Source organism: Thermobia domestica, chromosome 11, assembly GCF_964235325.1.
Source record: "Thermobia domestica chromosome 11, izTheDome1.hap1.1, whole genome shotgun sequence".
Taxonomy (NCBI): domain Eukaryota; kingdom Metazoa; phylum Arthropoda; class Insecta; order Zygentoma; family Lepismatidae; genus Thermobia; species Thermobia domestica.
Genome location: NC_137464.1, coordinates 245,994,409 through 246,015,505, shown reverse-complemented (window position 1 = coordinate 246,015,505; position 21,097 = coordinate 245,994,409). Strand labels below are relative to the sequence as shown.

General features: G+C 37.3%; 1 protein-coding gene across 1 annotated transcript; it reads right to left on the bottom strand.

Moving 5' to 3' along the window:
• Positions 1–5,248: 5,248 nt before the first annotated feature.
• LOC145665518 (uncharacterized) lies at positions 5,249–5,992 on the bottom strand. Its single transcript, XM_081732823.1, has one exon. The coding sequence runs from the start codon at positions 5,990–5,992 to the stop codon at positions 5,249–5,251; it is 744 nt and encodes a 247-aa protein (XP_081588949.1).
• Positions 5,993–21,097: the final 15,105 nt, after the last annotated feature.

Genomic DNA, 21,097 nt, shown 5'->3' with positions numbered 1-21,097 from the left:
GAACATCCGTATGTATATATTCATTTCTTTAAATGGCACAAAATGGTATAAAGATCTGAGTAGTACAAAATGGTTCTTCTTTGTTTGGTGTAAAAAAGTAGAACACCCAAAATTGTTCTTTCGTTCATTGGGCTAGTACAGAAGGTACCTTCTTCGATTTTTCTGGTTAGTACAAAAAAACAGGCCACTCAAATTTATCCCATCGTTTGTTTAAATAGTACAAAAAGGTACAGAAATTCTCAGTTAGTTAAAGTGTGTCTTCTTCGGTTTTTTCTGGTTAGTACAATTTTGTTCTTTCGTTAAAATACTCAGCTACAAAATTAAATAGCTCACTCATATTTATGCCTTCGTTTATTATACTAGTTAAAATGATCCTTTTTTGCTTTTTCCTTTTGTTTGTTGAAGTTGACACAAATTATAAAACTCCAAAATGGTACAATATTCCATTGTTTATTTGAGTAGTAAAATTCTGAACCAGTTAAAAATGCCATTTCTCATTGGTACAAAATTGAATAGGTCACTTAAATTTATTCTTTCGTATATTTAAATATTCAGCTAGTTCATTTTTTTCTCGTTGGTATAAAAAGTAGAACATCGAAATTATTCTTACATAATGAGCTAGTTAAAGTAGCTCTTCTTCTCTTTTCCAGTTGGTACAAAAGAAAATAGTCCACCTAAATTTTATTCATACTTCACTTCTTTTTTTTTCTAGTTGGTATTCCTTCGTTTATTTGAATAATGGCCTTCACTTTTTCCAGTTGGTACATAAGGAAATAATCCAATCAAATGTTTCTAGTTCGTACAAAACTAAACACTCCATCCAAATTTGAGTATTACAAAATGAAATGAAATTCTGAGTTAGTTTAAAAAATGGTCCTTCTTGCTACAAAATTGGAAAGCTCACTCAAGAGTACAAAATAGTATTGAACTTCTGAGCCGGTTAAATTTATTCGATTGTTTGTTTAAAATACGCAATTATTTCTCGTTGGTGCAAAATTGAATAGGTCACTCAAATTCACCCCTTCGTTTGTTTAAATATTAGAACATGGCCTAGAAAAAATAACATTTCTCATTGGTACAATATTCCTTCGTTTGTTTAATTAGTACAAGAAGACATATAGTTCTCAGCTAGTTAAAATGACATTTCTCCTTGGTACAAAATTGAATAGGCCACTCAAATTTATTCCTCCTTCACTTTTTCTGCTTTGTACAAAATTTATCCGTTGCTCCGTTTACAAGCTCTCGATGGTCATTATTTTGAAACTTGCAGTGATTGATGAACTATTACTAAATGTGGAAACACCACCTCAATATGTTGCTTCGTTTTCGAGCTATTAGGCTTTAAGTATGCTGACCTTTGACCTCGATGGCCACTAATTTTGGGACATGTAGTAGTTGGTGACCAATTACTAGATTTGGAAACAGCACCTCAATATGTGGATCCATTTTCGAGTTATTAGGTTTTAAGTATGTTGACCTTTGACCTCGACGATCATTATTTTGGAACTTGTAGTACCTGATGACCAATTACTAAATGTGGAAACAGCATCTCAATATGTTGCTTCGTTTTCGAGATATTAGGTTTTAAGTATTTTGACCTTTGACCTCGATGATCATTATTTTGGAACTTGCAGTGATTGATGAACTATTACTAAATGTGGAAACACCACCTCAATATGTTGCTTCGTTTTCGAGCTATTAGGCTTTAAGTATGCTGACCTTTGACCTCGATGGTCATTATTCTGGAACATGTAGTACCTGATGACCAATTACTAGATTTGGAAACACCATCTCAATATGTGGATCCGTTTTCGAGTTATTAGGTTTTAAGTATGCTGACCTTTGACCTCGATGGTCATTATTTTTGAAACTTGCAGTGGTTGATGAACAATTACTAAATGTGGAAACAGCACCTCAATATGTTACTTCGTTTTCGAGCTATTAGGCTTTAAGTATGCTGACCTTTGACCTCGATGGTCATTATTCTGGAACATGTAGTACCTGATGACCAATTACTAGATTTGGAAACACCATCTCAATATGTTGCTTCGTTTTCGAGATATTAGGTTTTAAGTATTTTGACCTTTGACCTCGATGGTCATTATTTTTGAAACTTGCAGTGGTTGATGAACAATTACTAAATGTGGAAACACCACCTCAATACGTTGCTTCGTTTTCGAGTTATTGGGTTTTAAGTATTTTGACCTTTGACCTCGATGACCACTATTTTGGAACTTGTGGTACCTGATGACCTATTACTCAATGTGGAAACACCACCTCAATATGTGGATCCATTTTCGAGTTATTAGGTTTTAAGTATGTTGACCTTTGACCTCGATGGCCACTATTTTGGAACATGTAGTACCTGATGACCAATTACTAAATGTGGCTCCGTTTTCGAGTTTTAATTTTTGACCTTGATGGTCAGTACTTTTTTGATGACCAATTGCTAAATGTGGAAACAGCACCTCGATATGTTGTTTCGTTTTCGAGTTTGACCTTTGTTCACGATGGTCAGTAGTTTGAGGACATGCTTATGTCATTTCTGTTATGTTAAAATAGGGGTTGAAAAATATGCTCATAAAAGAGAACGAGTTCACCCTTAAAATGGAGGCCTGCTATGTTAAAATAAGCCATGTTCTTTTATTAGCTGTGCTATCTGCTATGTTAAAATAGGGGTTGGAAAAGGGAACGAGTTCACCCTTGAAATGTTACGTATTATCTGATCTTCTGTGTGTTCGTAAGGGTTGGAGAATGAATACACCCTTGCTATGTTAAGTATTATCTCTCATAGTCTCAGTGTACTTTCTGCTATGTTAAAATAAGGGTACACACCCCTTCTATGTTTCATATTCTTATCTGTTATCTGTTCTGCTGTGTGTTACGTAGTGTTATGTGTTCGTAGGGGTTGAAAATGGAGGATGTTGTGTGTTACGTAGTCTCAGTGTAATTTCTGAAATAAACCATGTTCTTTTATTAGCTGTGCTATGTGCTATGTTAAAATAAGGGTTGAAAAAGGGAACGAGTACACCCCTTAAAATGTGCTAACGAGTTCAATCTGCTCTGCTGTATGTTACGTAGTCCGATGTTCTGCTATGTGTTCGTAGGGGTTGGAAAATATGCTCATAAAAGGGAACGAGTTCACCCCCTAAAATGGAGGTCGTAAAAGAGAACGAATACACCCCTAAAATGGAGGTCGTAAAAGACCGTGGGCTCACGGTAAAATAAGCCATGCTCTTTTATTAGCTGTGCTATCTGCTATGTTAAAATAGGGGTTGGAAAAGGGAACGAGTTCACCCCTTCTATGTTTCATATTCTTATCTGTTATCTGTTCTGCTATGTGTTCGTAATTTCTGCTATATTAAAATAAGGGTTGATAAAGTGTTCATAAAAGGGAATGAGTTCACCCCCTAAAATGTGCTCGTAAAAGAGAACGAATACACCCCCTTAAAAGTGCTCGTAAAAGGGAACGAATTCACCCCTAAAATGGAGGTCGTAAAAGGCCGTGGGCTCACGGTGCACGGTGGTCATTTTCCCAGGGGCTTGTGAGTTGATTAAAACTGATCCAGATCGATCCATTTTCTACTACTGTCAGGCTTAGGCTTACTCATTTTTTTTTAGCTCATTCTGCTTTTCTCTCAAATTTCTCACTAAATTCTAAATCAAAGTCATGACTTAGTCCAACTTACTTCGACCTATTTCAACTTATTTCGATTTATTGCTATTTCAATGTATTCCAACTTATTCGGGAATATATATTAATTTTGCTTAACTTAAATCGTAGGTAATTAAATTCAGGTTCCATCACATTATACAAATTTTGAATTCATAATTTTAAGAATATAATTAGTCATAAAGTATCAGCTGATCAACGCTAATTTTTTTATTATCAAGTGTTACGTAAATAGATATTTTCAAATGTAAGGTCGTAAATTAACCAGCTTGTATTGTACTCAATCGTAAATTTCAGATATGACTGTTTATGTATATCGCTCTCACTAGTTTGTTTATGTATGTCAAGTTACTGGTAATAAGTTATTCAAGCTGGAGGTCAAGAAAGAAAACAGATGTAACTCACTTAAATTAATTTTGGTGCTAAGGCCTTCTGCCTTATTTTTCACATTTGTTATTACAATATTCCAAATGCAGCGTTAATTTTCATCATACTCGATTTCTTTTTATCTAAACATTTTTGTTTGTTTTTATTCATTAAAGCTTTTATTATTTTGTTAACCTAAATTTGTGAACTTTTTCTTTCATAAACAAATTGCATCCCTAACCTCAACGATAACACTTTTTTTTTAGTCTGTTAGGCTAAACTATTAAGGCAATATAGGTAATTTTGTAATTCTATCTACCATGGACTGAATTGAACTGATTTTCATGATCTTTCAATCAAAATTTTAAATTCAAGATGTTTGTTTATTTCTTGCAATATTATTATTATTATTATTATTATTATTATTATTATTGTTATTATTATTATTATTATTATTATTATTATTATTATTATTATTATTATTATTATTATTATTATTATTATTATTAAATTTTCATGGGAAGTGAAAATCAGTCTAGTTCGTCCCCTACAAACTAGAAATTAGAGCAAGATTCTTTTTCAGCATTGCAGCATGTGGATACATGGATACAGGTGCGAATAAAATTAATGTTCGTGTGCTCTCGGTTTAGGGGATCTTATTTCCCTAAAGCCCTGGGATACCGCGGGGAGGTAGGATTTTCCAAAAAGTGTTAGCGTGAAATCAGTCTTTATCGAGTCATAAATCAGTTAATTCAGAGAAGGGATACTTTAACGGTGGTGCACATGATAGCAATGGTGACACCCGGAAAACGAACCCAAAACCCATACACAAATAATTTTTATTTTTAATTTCATTTCTATTTTTAAAATAGGTCTCCATACAAATGATGATAATATTACACTAAAGTTATAAAATATATTCCACATGTTTCCCTTGCATGTCGAGACAAAATGACAGGCGCTCCAACCAATTCCGACGAACATTTGTCAATGTTGCACTTGTTACATGTTTGCAAGCTGCACTGATTCTTTGTTTAAGATGATCCAAATCCCGAATTTTCTCCTGGTACAGAATCGATTTCAGGTGGCCCCACAAATAAAAATCCATGGGAGTGAGGTCTGGTGACCTTGGTGGCCACTCCACCAGACCACGTCGACCGATCCAATGCCCAGGGAACTGCTGGTCCAGCCATCGGCGCACTTCAATGTCTAGTGGGGTGGTGCTCCATCCTGCTGAAAAAATGCAGGAAAGTCCCCACTCTCATCCAAGATTGGCATGAAGATGACATTTTTTAACATGTCAAGATAACCTTTGGCGTTAAGGTTTCCTTCAATGAAAAAAGGGCCAACAATCCTGTTACCCCATATCCCGCACCACACCATGAGTTTCGCTGCACCTTGCTGTTTGCACTCAAACATCCAATGTGGGTTGGTATCACTCCAGTACCTCACATTTTGCCTGTTCACCTCACCACTAACATAAAAATTCGCTTCATCTGAAAAAAGGATGATACTAACGAATTCATGATCACTATGGTACATGTTTAGTGCCCATTCACAAAACTCTGTCCTGCGATCAGGATCGTCTTCTGACAGCTTCTGCAACATTTGTAGCTTGAATGGGTGCCACTTGTTAGTATGCAAGATACGCATGACATTGCTTTGGCTAATACCAATTTCTGCAGAGAGGCGTCGGGTTCCCTTTTTCGGACTCTTGACCATCACTACCAGCACCATCGTTGACGTAACTTCATTTGTTGCCGTCTTCGGTCTTCCACATTGAGGTTCGTCGGCCACAGAACCTGTTCTCTTGAATTTCTGAATGAGTTTGACCACTGTGTCATGGGTTATCTGTGTTCTGTGTGTTTCATTGAACGCACGTGCTACATGACGCATGGTATCACTACCAGCCAACAGAATGATGTCAATACGTTCTTCCTTCGTAAGTGGCATTCTTTCGCTTCTTTCACTTTGGTTCAACTACCCGGGAAATAAAAAATAAACATTATTCATCTTGCATGGAGACTTACTACCTGGAAAATACGTAAAACATAAACATTAGTTATCTTGTATGAAAACTTACTACCTGGAATATGAAAAATAAACATTAGTCATCTTGGATGGAAACTTACTATCTGGAAAATCAAAAATGAACATTAGTCATCTCGTATGGAGACTTATGACTCACCCTGTATATATACCGGGTGATTCAATAAGAACTTACCAGACCTATATCGCAGCTAATACTGCACGTAGAGCCTTCAAACAAAAAATTGCATTACCAAATCGTATGCGTAGAATGCAATAAAAAAAATAGCGAGACAAGTGGCGTCTTGTTAATACCTCCAACGGGGGGCAAGTTCAAAATTTGCAATGGAAACAGGAGTTGGTTATGCCTCCATTGAAACAAGCGCACAATGGGAGAAACGTCGAGAGGAAACACCTTGGCATATTTCTTCCTCGTTGGCAGCAACACGGTTGCATTACTAGGTGAAAGTCAGATGGTGCGAGGGTGTTTCCTCTCGACGTTTCTCTCATTGTGCGCTTGTTTCAATGGACGCACAACCAACCCCTGTTTCCATGTCAAATTTTGCAGATGGCCAACGGGATATTCACGATACGCCACTGGTGTCGCTACTATTTTTATTGCATTCTACACATACGATTTGGTAGTTCAATTGTTCGTTTGACGGCTCTATGTGCATTATTAGCTGAGATAAAGGCCTGTTACGTTCTTATTGAATCACCCGATATATATATATATATATATACGTATTCACGTTTGTATGGGCGCCCTTTTGATTGACCTGTCCACCGCCCTCGCTTGTATCCCAGCACGGGCCTGGTTGCCATATGTCTGTATTTTGTACGGACTGTTCGTATTTTTGGATTCGTGTCCGTGTCCGTATCGTACAAAGCATGAAATAGGAAAATGTCCGTATTTCACAGTTTTTGGAGCTGCCCGAAGATTTCCGAGTCGGGAATCGCTAAAATCCCTTGTGAGAAGAATTGTGTTTTAATGATATAACTTATATTTTAGTTACCATTAATAAAATAGCTTACGTTTTTAAAAAGTTTCATTTTTCCATTCCAGGGTTCTTTTGGTAAGATTTAATATATGTAATTAAATGGCATGATTTTGATTTATTATATTTGTGTTAATGAAAAAAAAATATAAAACAAGTTAGGTTCCAATAGTGTTTTAAGTATTACAGTAAAAATTGTGTGGTAACCTAAAAAGGTGATTTTTAGGTAAGAAATTTCAAAATATTTGTTCTGGATTTGGCCACTGTATCTTTGATGGGTCGTCATTTTAAAGCTTGTCCGTATTTTGGTTCCAATCGTAAGTCTACAATGGAAAGGAAGATAAACGATCAAAGTTGTACAGTATTGTTGTAACAAACTTATTTATAATACATCCATAGAAACAACACACAAGTAGAAAAACAAGAAATAGAGGATTAATTCTGTATGATTTTTATTAAAGATGGTAATTCATAGGAATATTATTTATCTGGAAAGAAAAAAAGATAAACAGCTTGATGAAGATGGTGTGGATGATGGGCTATTAGAAAAATTACGAGCTAAACAAGAAAGTTTAAAGCAATCATTAGCAAAACGCAAACCATTGGTTACCAGCCTGAAAATTGTAGTATATGGGCGAATGCCAAAAAATTTGAAAGAAGAATTGGTTCGAGCTTTCGAGTTCTATGGCAGTTTTACAAAGATAAAATCCCTGTGTCGCTCCAATGGATATGATATAATTTACGTCACATACAAAAATGTAAAAACTTCGAGAATTGTGGCAATCCGCAACAAATCCTTTTGGTTCAAGGGTTTCCAAGTGAAGACTTATGTTGGCAAAAAATACTAATTCAGCAATCTGAGAAGAAGAAAGTTCTAATTTTTTAAATTTTTGCTAATTTATGTTTTTAATTATTTGGACTTTTACGGAAATTCTAAGTAGCCTATTTATAAAGAAATTCAATATATAAATTACGAAATAAATTGACAAGTATTAATCACACTTTTAAAAAATTATTGTCTGGAATATGCATGCTCTTGAGTCATTATTTAATGTTCTGTAGTCCCTTAAAAATCATTAATAATCTATAACCCAATCTATGATTCTATTTGCTTAAACCACCAGCATTTCAAATTTTGAGCAGCGGCACAAATCTGTATCAACATTGGGTGGGACGGGTAAGACAGTTTTTATTTTATTTTATTTATTTATTTTTTTAGCGATATTCAAAATATTTATGAAGTTGAAAAACAATGCTGTGGAGGATCAGAGAGCAGAGTTGTCTTCAATATCGGGAGGCGGGCAAATTTGAGGCTTATTCTGGGGACGCCCATTCAGAGGTGTGTTTGGTTGCAGACAAGGGTCTAAGAAGGCATATATGAGGATTTTAAGACAAATTGAATTCAAATTATGCTAAATATTGCATATTCATAAAAATACATGTAAAAATAAAAAAAATACATATTCAAAAAAATACATGGCGTGCCTATATGAGCATTAAGGGGGGGGCTATGATTGGCGCCCTTGGTTCTTAACATAGGAAGAATAGGTTTATCGTAAATATTTGAAAGGTAAATTTCACCAACTTCTCTTACATATTATGAACTTGAATAAAAGTGAAACGAAAGGAAGTTGCTCAAGTCAAGTGATACGGATGATTAAAGCAAGTGAATGATGATGAAAGAATTAGTGGAATGAGAAAGTGGGAGGAAACAGGAGTAGATCTACCTCCAGGAAACCGACTGAAACGATGTTGTCCACCTCAAACTTACTTGTCCGGGGACTAGAGGTGAGCCTTCTACCACTGAATCACCGTGCCCCCACACATATCAGATGGTGTAGCCGTTATTCATTGCAAAAAAAAATAAAAAAAACTCCCTTCTTTCCCCTTAAGATATGCATTTCAATCAAAGTGATGTAATAAAAGTCCAGGTCGACCCGAATGCTAATTTTACGAGGGAGGATCAGAAACTAAGATTACAAGGCTGATATTTCTGGAATTTCGTCTGTTATAGAGGAATGAGGCGTGTGCGATAATTTTAATAGAGGGAATTGGCAACTGTGCTGAGTTTCAGCCATCCGCCACCTGCGGCGCTAGTTGTAGGTAAACACAAATGGCGACTCGTTTGGAAAACTGGTCTCGCAAAGAAGTCGGCTCAGTTATTCGATTTCTGTAGGCGAAACATGAACCGCGTCTGAAACTCACCGGCAGCTTGTAGAGATTTACGGGCAGGACTTCTCACCGAGGGCGTCATCTTTCATGATAACGCGTGCCCTCATACACCCAGAAGACTACCATGCTGTTGAAGCAGTTTCGTTGGGACGTTATCGACCACCCTGTCTACAGCCCAGACCTCACTCCAAGCGACTCTGACTTGTTCCCGCACTTGGAAAAGCACGTAGGAGGCCGTCACTTCGATTCAGATGAGGAGCTGAAAAAACTTTGTGACAACATGGCTGAACACGCAATTCCCTAGGTACAGAATTTTTACCAGGAGGGCATTTTCAAACTTCTCCTACGATGCAACAAGTGCTTCAACCGATATGAACACTTCCGGGCCTTAACTCTTCTGGAGAAAGGTGATTCGGTAATTGCTGTAACCAGAGATCTTGGAGTGTCAAGAGAGACTATTTATCAGCTAAAGCGTTCAGCAGCGTCATTGGCTCCTGGAACTGTACCACGTAGGAAGTCCGGCTCCGGTGCACCTAGGACTGATAAACTTCTAAAGCGTGAAGTAATGTCAAATACTTCCATAACCGCTGTAGAATTGAAAAACAAGTACCCTGAGCTCCTCCAGAACGTCGCAACTAGGACAGTTCGTCACCGTTTGCAAAAGGATCTGGGCTTGCCAAGTCGCCGTGCTGCGAAGAAGCCCCTGCTCACAGCAGCAATGAAGAGAAAAAGGCTCGACTTCTGTAAGAAATATCAAGATTGGGCATCTGAAAAGTGTAAGAAAGTGATGTTTAGTGATGAGAGCACTTTTAGGTTGATTCGGGATGGATCCAAGATGGTGCGCCGTCCGAGTACTGCTTCACGATATGATCCGAAATTTACACTTAAGACCGTTAAATACCTTGATAGTGTGATAATATGGGGTGCATTCAGTGGTAACAAGGGCAGGTGTGGTTTGTACTTTCTTCCCAAGAATGAAACCATGAAAGCAAGCAATTATATTAATGTTTTGGAAGAAGATTTACTTTCTTTTTGGGACATTCATGAGTGTGATTTTTTTATGCAAGATGGGGCCCCGGCACATATGTCCAAGGCCGTGCAAAAGTTTCTCAGTGACCGTAATATTACTTTGTTAAAGTGGGCCAGGTAATTCTTCTGACCTTAATCCAATCAAAAACGCCTGGAACGTCATGAAAAACAAGGTTCAAGAGACACGACCAACCAACATCAAGGATCTGAAGGAAATGATCAAAACACTGTGGATAACCGTGGACTCTACATACTTCGCCAGCCTGGCTGAATCAATGCCTAAATGACTGCAGATGGTGATAAAATGTAACGGCGATATGACAAAATACTAATTGTAAAGTATTAGCCACAATAAAATACTTCAATATTATGAATTTGTAATGATTTCTTATTTGTTTCACTATGTAAAGATTTTTTTTTTTTTTTTTTTGCCGGTACTGTATATAGGTTCCACTGCTGGCTTCGTAACATTACTTTCTGATCATTCCTTGAATGTTCAAAAATTTTAAAAGATTCATACGTTTCCTCATTTCTGTATTTTTGTGAATACAACACGCAAAATTAAAATATTTTATAAATTGCCACCTAACGCTTTTTAGAAGCTGAACTTTTCAAATTAATTTTAAAGAAGATTATGCACTGAGTTTCATCACCCCAATACGTGAGGTTCCTAAGATACGCAATTGTTGGCGTATCTACATGTTTAACTTCCAGTCCAACTCCTTCTAAGGAAACGCATTTTAATGACAATAGCATTACGGCTTGAGCCAGATGCCAATCATGTTCTCAAAATTCATTTCAAACGGTTCAATAGTATTGATGCGCACGAAACGTGACATGTCTCGAATCTCGTCTCGACTAATTTCCAAAATGAGGCAAGATTCAAGTCGAGACACGTTTTGTGAAATTCGAGACAAGGTGAGGACAAATATCTGTATCGACTCAGTTTTCAAATCAAGACAGCTCGTGATAAATCTTGTCTTATCTCGAATTTTAAAAGAAGTATTCACTCAGACAGTGTTGCCAAATCTACTGATTTTGCAAGAGATCTCCCGCTTTTTCTACGTTCTACTGATCTACTGCGAAAGAAAATGAAAAATGAACAATCTCCTGCTTTTTCCTTACTTCGAGAAGTTGAAGAAATATATTATTATTAATATTGAATTTTCAATGTTTCCTCACATAAAAGGATGAAATTTCTCTGTTATAATACACAAGGCTCAGTAGAGCATATAGTTATAGAGCTTTAGTTTATATAATATGAATCCAAAGGATACAACTGTATGTCATCTTCTACATGCATTATGGTTAGCGTTTTTATGACTTTCTGTAAGATTTACAAGTAAGTGTTGTTTAGATTGGGATTTGGGTTGGAAGAGTGGCTTAGATCATTTCTCCACGATCGTCAGCAAGAAATCGTCTTACGCCACGATCACGTGTGACTGTACCTTATAGCTATTTGCAGGAAAAGACATTTTCCCACTTCACTTTGCTCTTTCACTACGTTTTACTTCACACATGTATCAAATAATATTAATATAAATCGAAACTTTTCCCTTTCATTTGCTCAACGTAGTTCATCGGAAATGAATTCTGGACTGCTTGTTATGACTACTGCGCCCGTAATAATGGCAAATTTTATTGCCCCCACCCGGATTTACATTCAAACGCCACCACTGTATGTGTCTACTGCTTTCTCCTGTTTTTGGTCTTCGAATCTCCTGCTTTTCCAACTGGCTGGTCTGGCAACACTGCACTCAGATAGAGCTATCTTCTTTAGAAACAACATCAGCATTTATTACTTTAAAAGAATAGAAATAGTTAACCTTTGCAAAAAGAAGTTTCAATTTTCATGCTATTTCAGTTAAAACTATAAATTGTATGTCGTGATGCTTGATGGTACTCAAGATATGTATAGAGCTCCTCCGTGGCTAAGCGGTTAGCGTACGCGCCTTTGGCGTGGGAGACCCAGGTTTGATTACTGGCGGGAGCTCATGTGGTTCGGATTCCACGTTAATCAGTGGGTCCACGTCTCATATAGCCTCGCTGCTGAAAGGGACGCTAAACTAAAATCAACTCAACTCAACGCAAATAATGTATATTGACAGTTGTTAAACTACAGTTGCCATTCAAACGATACGAATTCAATACTGAAACATCTATAACTTCCGGTTTCAATAGACTGGTAGTGTGAGATGAAATCTATTAAGTAGTCAATTTCTACCACTTCCGGTCACAGTAGAGATACAGTAAAAGATTCAGCCTATTCTTAACAAGATACATCGATCCTAAAAAAAAAAAAAAAAAAACTACTTGTCACTATTTCATACCGTTTTTGACCTATGATGATCAACGGTCAAACCGGAAGTAGTAGTAACTTTTACTTCTTCCGTGTTTAATAGAGTAGTATGGGTGGAGATTTTAAATCAATTCTCCCCGCCCAAAAAAAGCTTGTCACTATCTATTATAGCTTATTGATTTCTACCATTTCCGTTTCCTCTTGAGGGTCAGTGGTAGAGCACTTACTTCTATAGTACGTGGTGTCCTTGGTTCGATCCCCGGCCAAGTAAATTGCTGGTGGACAACATCGTGCTGTGGATTTTCTCGGGATACTCTCGTTTCCTCCCACTTTCTCATTCTACCAGTTGTTCCATTATCATTGACCTGCTTTAATCATAGGGTGACCATAAAATTTTCAGCTGAAAACGGGACAGGTACCGGATTTAAAAAAAAAACACTAGAAATGAGAAATAGGTCAGTACGTAAATTACTTCCTGTTTACTTTAGGTATACCTAATACATATGGCGTTAAAAAGTTTTGCGTTTAAATTTCCTCTACATACGAGTACATACAATTTACTTATAATGACAATATTTTTTAGAAACGTAAGAATGAATTTGAAAATTGGCTACAAAGTGGTTAGAAGTGAAAAGAATGTGGCTAGGATTGCTACTGGTGCTGAATTAGCAACCCTGGACTTTTGAACCTACTTTTGTTCTTATCAGCGCCCTGATATCAGAGTTCCCCCTCCTCTCTCTCTCTCTCTCTTTGTTATAGAGTTTGTTCAATCAAGCAACTGCTAAAACGGTTGCTGCCTTCGAGCAGTACTGTGGTACTATAGATCATGTTTAATATAGGGAATTTCAGTTTATTATTAATTATTAATACCTTTAAAACCTTAATTATTATTAATCATTAATACCTTTAATGCCTTTTTGTTATTATTAATTATTAATACCTTTACAAGGAGTAAAGGTAGTGAATTTGCTATTTACTTCTTTCACTTACATAAAACGGGAGAAATACTACTTTCTCCATCTACTGACGGGATAGCCGGGACATGACCCTAAAACGGGACTATCTCAACCAAAATGGAACGTATCGTTGCCCTATTTAATCAGTGTCTTCCTTTACCTGAGGGTCATAATTGTAGGACACTGAAATCAAAGATTTCATTTCATTTTTTGTCTTTAAGGGTTAAAGAAAGAGCATGGAACCTTTTGTTCGGTAACATTACGTACGAGAGACAAAAAGACGTGAAATACTTTTTGACTTGTCTTTTTTTTTTTTTTTTTTTAGCAGTTTCGCCTTGTCTCATCTTGATTTCTGTCAAACTTCTCGTTTCTTTTCAAAAATTTATCCAAAAATTTTCGCGTTACTTGACTTTTGAAAATAGTGCGAGTAGTACTTTGGTAGATTAATGTAGTAATAGGACCAGTGGCTGCCCGTGACTAAATGCAGCATGACTAGCATAGCGCAACATGAAGTAACCATTTTCTTGTTGGCTTTCAAACATATAATATTCCGATAGGCTGCATGATATTCCCGTGTCCTGTTTGGTGGAGTTGCTCAAAATAATATACGATTTATTTTACTTAGCACATACCAGTGGTCATAAAACATGCTGGCTGTATGCCTAATTATCATTCCAAACCTCATGTTTAGTATTTTGTAGGTATATACGTCATACGTATATTTGGTGCTTTAATCTGTTTTCATGCCTCAAAAGATAGGAAACCAAAACACGATTTTCCCCAAAATATACTTCAGCTAAATTTAAATTTGGTTTCGGAGGAATCTAATTAATTCAAAATTAATAAAAGTGATCAATGTGAGGGAACATAGTAAAAGTTCTTCCCTTTGTACTAAAGGCAGAGTTAGGTCGAGTAAATCAGAGTTCGGAATCGATTCCCACTACCGTTTTATTATTAAAATCTTCTGATAAAATGCAATAATATTTACAGAAATACTACAATGTAATTTTCTCTAATGCAAGGTAGAGAAAAGGTAGCCCGATATCTTACAGCCTTAGAACAGCATCTCCACAGAGCCCCAGGCAAGCTAAGTAGAGTGGTGTAGGAAACCCCAATGCTCCGAAGCATGCAGTGAGGGCGTTAAGAGTCATAGAGCCCCAAAGCAAGCTAGGCAGCTGATGATGTAGCAACAAACGTCGAGAAACAGAGCGCAAACTCCAAAACGACTCACAGATGCTACATGCCTTCTCCAATACTAACGCTGCTTATTTCACACACTGGTAGAGAGTCGACATTCAGTTTCCTGCTGCTTCCGCAAGGCTGCAGCACAATAGCGAGGAAATATTAGAGGTACCCCATTCCACCCTGCTACCCCGTTGTGCCCCGTCTTCCCCTAGCACTTTACCACTTCTTTCTTAGTCCAATAGGTAGTGATACCTTTATGTTTTTCAGCCATTCAATTATACCACGGCATTATAGATACTATTCATTCTCAAAATCTACTTGTAATAGCTAACAATTAGTAGAATGTCCGTTCTTCGCACGGGAACTAGAAGTTTACAGTTTTACGACTTATAACTTAAGACATCTGGAGGATGGATAAAAAAGCTTTCAATCTCTATTGTAGGACTGGCTTTAGGAGGTGCGGGGCCCAAATGGGAACAATTTTACAGAACCTTTATATTTCCAGTCAACTTGCAGCATACATACGACTTTAATTAGCTGTGGTAGAATGAAGAACAATCAAAATGTGCATATGAGTTCATAGTTCACATAGATCTAAGCTACATTTTTAAAAAATTATATGCACATGTAAGTCTACAATTTGCTAACAATATTACTTGTTTTAGTGACTGTGAAATGATTTATTGAAAAATAATTTTCTGAATAAAAATTAGATAAATTCAAGTACAGTAGACTCCCGAGCATCTGGCCTAATGTGGCGGAGGAGCAGGCCGGATAACAAAAAGCTGGATAGGCCGGAGTTCTACGAACTTATTTCTTTGCATCATTTCTCAATCACTACAACTTTTTTTCGTCCAGCATCCATTTTCAAATCTTCACTGTAGCACACTTAAAAAATATTAAGCATACCCCAAGAACAATTTAAGAGTACAGTACTGTACGTACTGTACGTACTGTACAGTTATAATCAGGAAATGTGGCAAGCGTACTGTATTGAGGTCCGTCACACGTTGCCGAAACAATGAACAACCAGCAGAACGCTGCTCTTTTCCTGTCATAACTTGTATTTTGCACTCGACCCGTAGAAGGATCGTAGCAGACGCCCGCTTTCAATGCCTTGGCATTGTTGCCAATTCAGCGCCTTGCCTTCCTCATTTAATTACGATAAAAGAAAACTAGCCCGGATAGTCGAGAGCCGGATACACGGAGTCTATTGTATGCTTTTGATTGACCTTCCCAAAATCACTTAACATTAATAAACTATAAATGAGTTAATATTATTCCTTTTTGTTAAAGTTATTTGATTTTTTGATTTTCTCTCTACAAAGTATATTTGAATTTTGTCTAATTGCCAAATGTTTCAAACGTTCTTGCTAAATTGATAATCTCAATTATGTTTTGGTCAGTTTCAACTTGAAAGAAGAACTCATTTCTCCACATGACACACTTACTGGGATTTTCATGGGAAGTGTATGTTGCAATGTATTTGACAACCTAAAGTAGATTACATTCTAACACGAGACTCCCTTTGGGGCAGGGTCCGATTCGAAGGAATCAGTGTGGCCCGCGTATTCTTGAACATGTTTGCCTTTGGTTCGAGCTGTCCCGGTTTCAGTTTTCAGTAGGGACAATCGGTCGGAAAGGTATAAATGTCTTTCTAGGCCAGCTATTCTAAATAAGATTTTTCCTAGGATTTCCTCACTCACACTAGACCAATGCCGCGATGGTACCTAACTTAAAGGTTCGAAGATGCTTCCTTCCTTCCCCACTTAATGTGATGGAAGAAGGACATAATCCCCCACACGTGACGGATTACAATGGCCATCCTTCCGTACTGCCTCTCTTTGGGGATAGTCAGTGGCGTATCCAGAAGGTAAAAACTGGGGGGCGGCCAGAACCCAGACTAGGATCGGTATATCATACGTTCCCTATGAACTTTCAAAAATATATAAATAATAGCTTCAATTATTTTTGTTGCTCAAAAACTGGGGAACCTAGGCCCCCGGTCCCGGGCTAGTTCCGCCAGTGGGGATAGTGTTTTATCACAATACCGTCTTCCCTCCAGCTTAGGGTACAAGAATATTATTTATACAGAATTTCAAGAGACTACACCTAATAGTTCTAAGATCTGGAGAATGGCAATAACAAAAATCTAGTTCTCCTCCACCCTTATGGGTCTCATTTCTCAAAATTCCATCTTATCTACAGCCTAAGGTGCAAGTATAATATTATTACAAAACTTCTATACCTAACGATTTCCTAGAACTGGCGATGACTGTGATGACTGAATGAGTAAATTAGTGGATTTACTCTTTTATATAGAAAGATTAGGCCTCTGCAGGATTGGTGATAGCGCTTCGTTTAATTTGTTTGAATAATAACAATATTTGGCAAGATATTTGGCATTGAAACATTGTAATGAAATTAAATTAAATTAGCAATGGTATTACGACAGGATACTTGCCAACAGTCTGCTGTAGCTAGTTGAAATAATAACAATATCACTACAGGTAGTATTTCGCTTTTGTCCAAGAACTAAACGGCGTGACAAACATCTTGGCATTTGAAGGTGGGGCTCCAAGTTCTCTTTAAATGCTGCTAGCAAATGAGAGGCCAGCGGTATTGCCACGCCGTTCCACGTCTATCCCTTGTCACCTGATCGCGCTGTAGTTTGTCTGCTTACCCATAGCCACACCCCTTTACCACTTGGCAACGTCACGCCAGAGCTTGCGTTTTATTCGTTTAGCTGAAATGCCAAGATGTTTGTCACAGGCCTTAAATCTTACAATACACGTATTTTTTAAAAGTAAATCCGCAGAAAACGGCCAAAATTTATGAATGGATGTGTTGGAGAAGATTGAAAGACAGGAAAGCAACAATAACTTTGCAATAAAGGAAGATAAGAGATAACAAAGAATGAATTAAAGAAAAAAGGATACATTCGATTACTATCGAATTATTTATTTGTTTATTTATAAAGACTGTATTGTTCCGAATGCTAACTCTGAAGTTTGTGTCTCTCCTTCTGGCGATGTTTGTGTGCCTCCTGTGACAGACTGAAGACAGCATTAATGCTTTGTAGTAAGTCAGGGAGTGGATTCTAGAGAGAATAACTAGAAATATTTCTCGTAGTGTTAACAATAAACTAGATTTAAAAAATCAGTGAGTAAGGAGCACCGATTGAACCGCGTGTGAGTATGTGTGTCATTGGAGATTTTCCAACTTCAAATTTTAACAAGTCGAAACGGATAGTACTAAACGATGCTATGTGACTATTCTGCCATACAAAGAGATATTCTCATATCTTTGTTTCATGTATAATTGGTATCTTATTACGTAAGAGTGGTAACTTGACATAATAACCAACAATGTGGCCCAACGGACCCACCGTCGTTAACGTGTAGATCCTCCAGCTTCACTCTCCCCTTAAGTAAGTTAGTTTTTTATGTACTTTTTTAAGGCAATCTATTATTCAGATACTCTTGTATTGTACGTTGAATAGCAGATAACATCAAAGAATTGTAAAACTTAAAAATATTTATTATACTTAAGATCATAATACAGTAGACTCCCGAGTATCCGGCTCGCGACTATCCGGCCTCCATACTATCCGGTCTAGTTTTCTTTTATCGTAATTAAATGAGGAAGGCAAGGCGTTGGATTGGCAACATTGCCAAGGCATTAGAAGCGGGTGCGTGCTACGATCTTTCTACGTGTCGTGTGCAAAATACAAGTTGTGACAGGAAAAGAGCAGCGTTCTGCTCCTTGTTCATTGTTTCGACGGACCTCAATACAGTACGCTTGCCGCTCTTACGCCCTGATTATTATAACTGAACAGTACGTACAGTATTGTATTCGTAAGTTGTTTTTTGAGGTATGTTTAATGCTTTTTAAGTGTATTACAGTGAAGATTTGAAAATGGGTGATAAACAAAAAAAAAGTTGTAGTGACTATAGAAAAGACTATTCATAGAACTCCAGTCTATCCGGATTTTTTGTTATCTGGCCTGCCCTTTCGCCACACTAGGCTGGATACTCATCCGGCCTACCCTTTCGCCACACTAGGCTGGATACTCATCCGGCCTACCCTTTCGCCACATTAGGCTGGATACTCATCCGGCCTACCCTTTCGCCACACTAGGCTGGATACTAATCCAGCCTACCCTTTCGCCACACTAGGCTGGATACTCATCCGGCCTACCCTTTCGCCACACTAGGCTGGATACTCATCCGACCTACCCTTTCGCCACACTACGCTGGATACTCATCCGACCTGCCCTTTCGCCACACTAGGCTGGATACTCATCCGGCCTACCCTTTCGCCACACTAGACTGGATACTCATCCGGCCTGCCCTTTCGCCACATTAGGCTGGATACTCGGGACTCTACTGTACGTAACTTATCGTTTTCAGCTGGGGAACGACTAGTTAAAAATACAAACCACGAAGTTCCTGGCACAAATAGCCAAATAGGGCAGAGATTCCCAGCTTTCTTTAATCTATTTCGTTATCCAACTCTGTTTCGTAAACTCTGCATGTTTTAAGTTCCACCTTTTCTACCGTCTCTTTTTCTACGTTCTTTTTATTTGTTCCCTTCTACTGTCTCAAATGCAGCATTAAAGTCTTAATTCAATAATAATAATAATAATAATAAATAACCATATTTTCATCAATTTGTATCCATTTTCAGGAAGGTTTGTGCGTACAATTCGTAGTTGTTTTCACGAACTGACGAATTTACGAAATCAGATTGTTTCCTAATAATCTTACATCGTACTCTTTGTACAGATCAGTGTTTGTGTCTATGAAACTGAAATTTAGTGCGCAAGGAAGGACTTATGCACCATGTTTGAAACAATTCGCAAACGAAACGCCAACGAAATTCCGCTACTATCAGGTACAGTACATTCAACAAAAGGCTAGAGTAAAAGAACTTAAAACGTTTTGAAAAAAAAAAACAACGCACCTCCGCAAATGAATCCAAAGATCGTCACTTATTGCTTTGATATGAAAAAGGTAATACAGTTACCCTGTAAAAAGCATGGAAATAGTATTGTAAACAAAAGCAATCAACCTACAATTTCACCATATCCAAACTTGCTAGTAAGGACGGACACCGTTATGTTTGGCACGAAGGATTAGCAAAAGAAGGTCCTAATGTGGCGTCCACTAACTTACGATGTTTTAGGTTTAAGTTAGGAATTAGATTTTTGGGCTTTCAAAATCTATGCCTATGTTAGCCCGTCATGTATGATGGATAACGTTCCTTGGCGAGCACAGTATCCAAAGACAGGGAAGGAAGAAGGATTAGGAAAGGAAAGAAGAGGCCTGGGACGTATGTGTAAGGTACCACTCCGGCATTTAACTGGTGCGAATGAGGGAAACTCACTCAGGAAGGTTGACCTAAAAAAAAAAAAGCTTTTACATTTTTTTTTCGACAGTTGACGAACTTAAGGATGCTGTGCGACGTGGATTTACTGCCATCACACCAGCAATGTTGAGGATAATTTCACATCGTACATGAAGAAGAATCATACTCAATTGTGGAGACGATGGATTAGACACAGACTCTATGGAATAAATAGTAAAAAAATATTCACACTACCTCAAAGTTCTCCTCAGTCATGATCCCATATTAATACAATACGACCATCTATGAATATGTGGACACGAAATAAAGGTAACGGGAATTTGTGATCACATTAGTTGTGTAGGCACTTGAATTGAAGTAATTGTTATTCGAAATCTACGTCACTAGTGTCCTTGGAATTGTGGAGAATGTAAATTCGCTATTGTCAATTATGAAAATCGTGTTATTCAAACGAGCAATGAATTGGCGAATTTCTAAAAAAATATTTTCACGAACCAGCGAATACATTCAAAGCAATAAATCTCAGCTTGTACTATCAATTGTAAGGCAAATGTATCATGAACAGTATTTTAAGATATCGTTCATTAATCTCTATTAATATTTTTCATTTATGTGAATTTTTAGACAGATTCGCTAGTGAATAAAATTATCCATTTTTTAACTTATATTTTCTCAAAACCATATTTTTGTATATTCGCCAGTTCGTGATATCTTGGAACAACTAAATTCGTGAGTTCGTAGAAACAACACGATTGTACTTCTTATTGCAATATTATTTTTCACCAGCTTTGTTTTTTGCGTCAAACATGTAATCTCTATGAAGTAAGCTAAGAACTAAAATGTAAAAGCTCATTACAAGAGGCGCTTTCTTTATTCATGGTTTCAAAGTTTGTTTCTATCAGAAGCTTGCGCTCCCTTTCTAGCTCTTGACGCCGCTTTCAGGGGACATTTACAGGTTGGGAACCACTGCACTAGGGATATGAGAATTGGATAATGTTTAACCAGTAAATTGACTCCCATC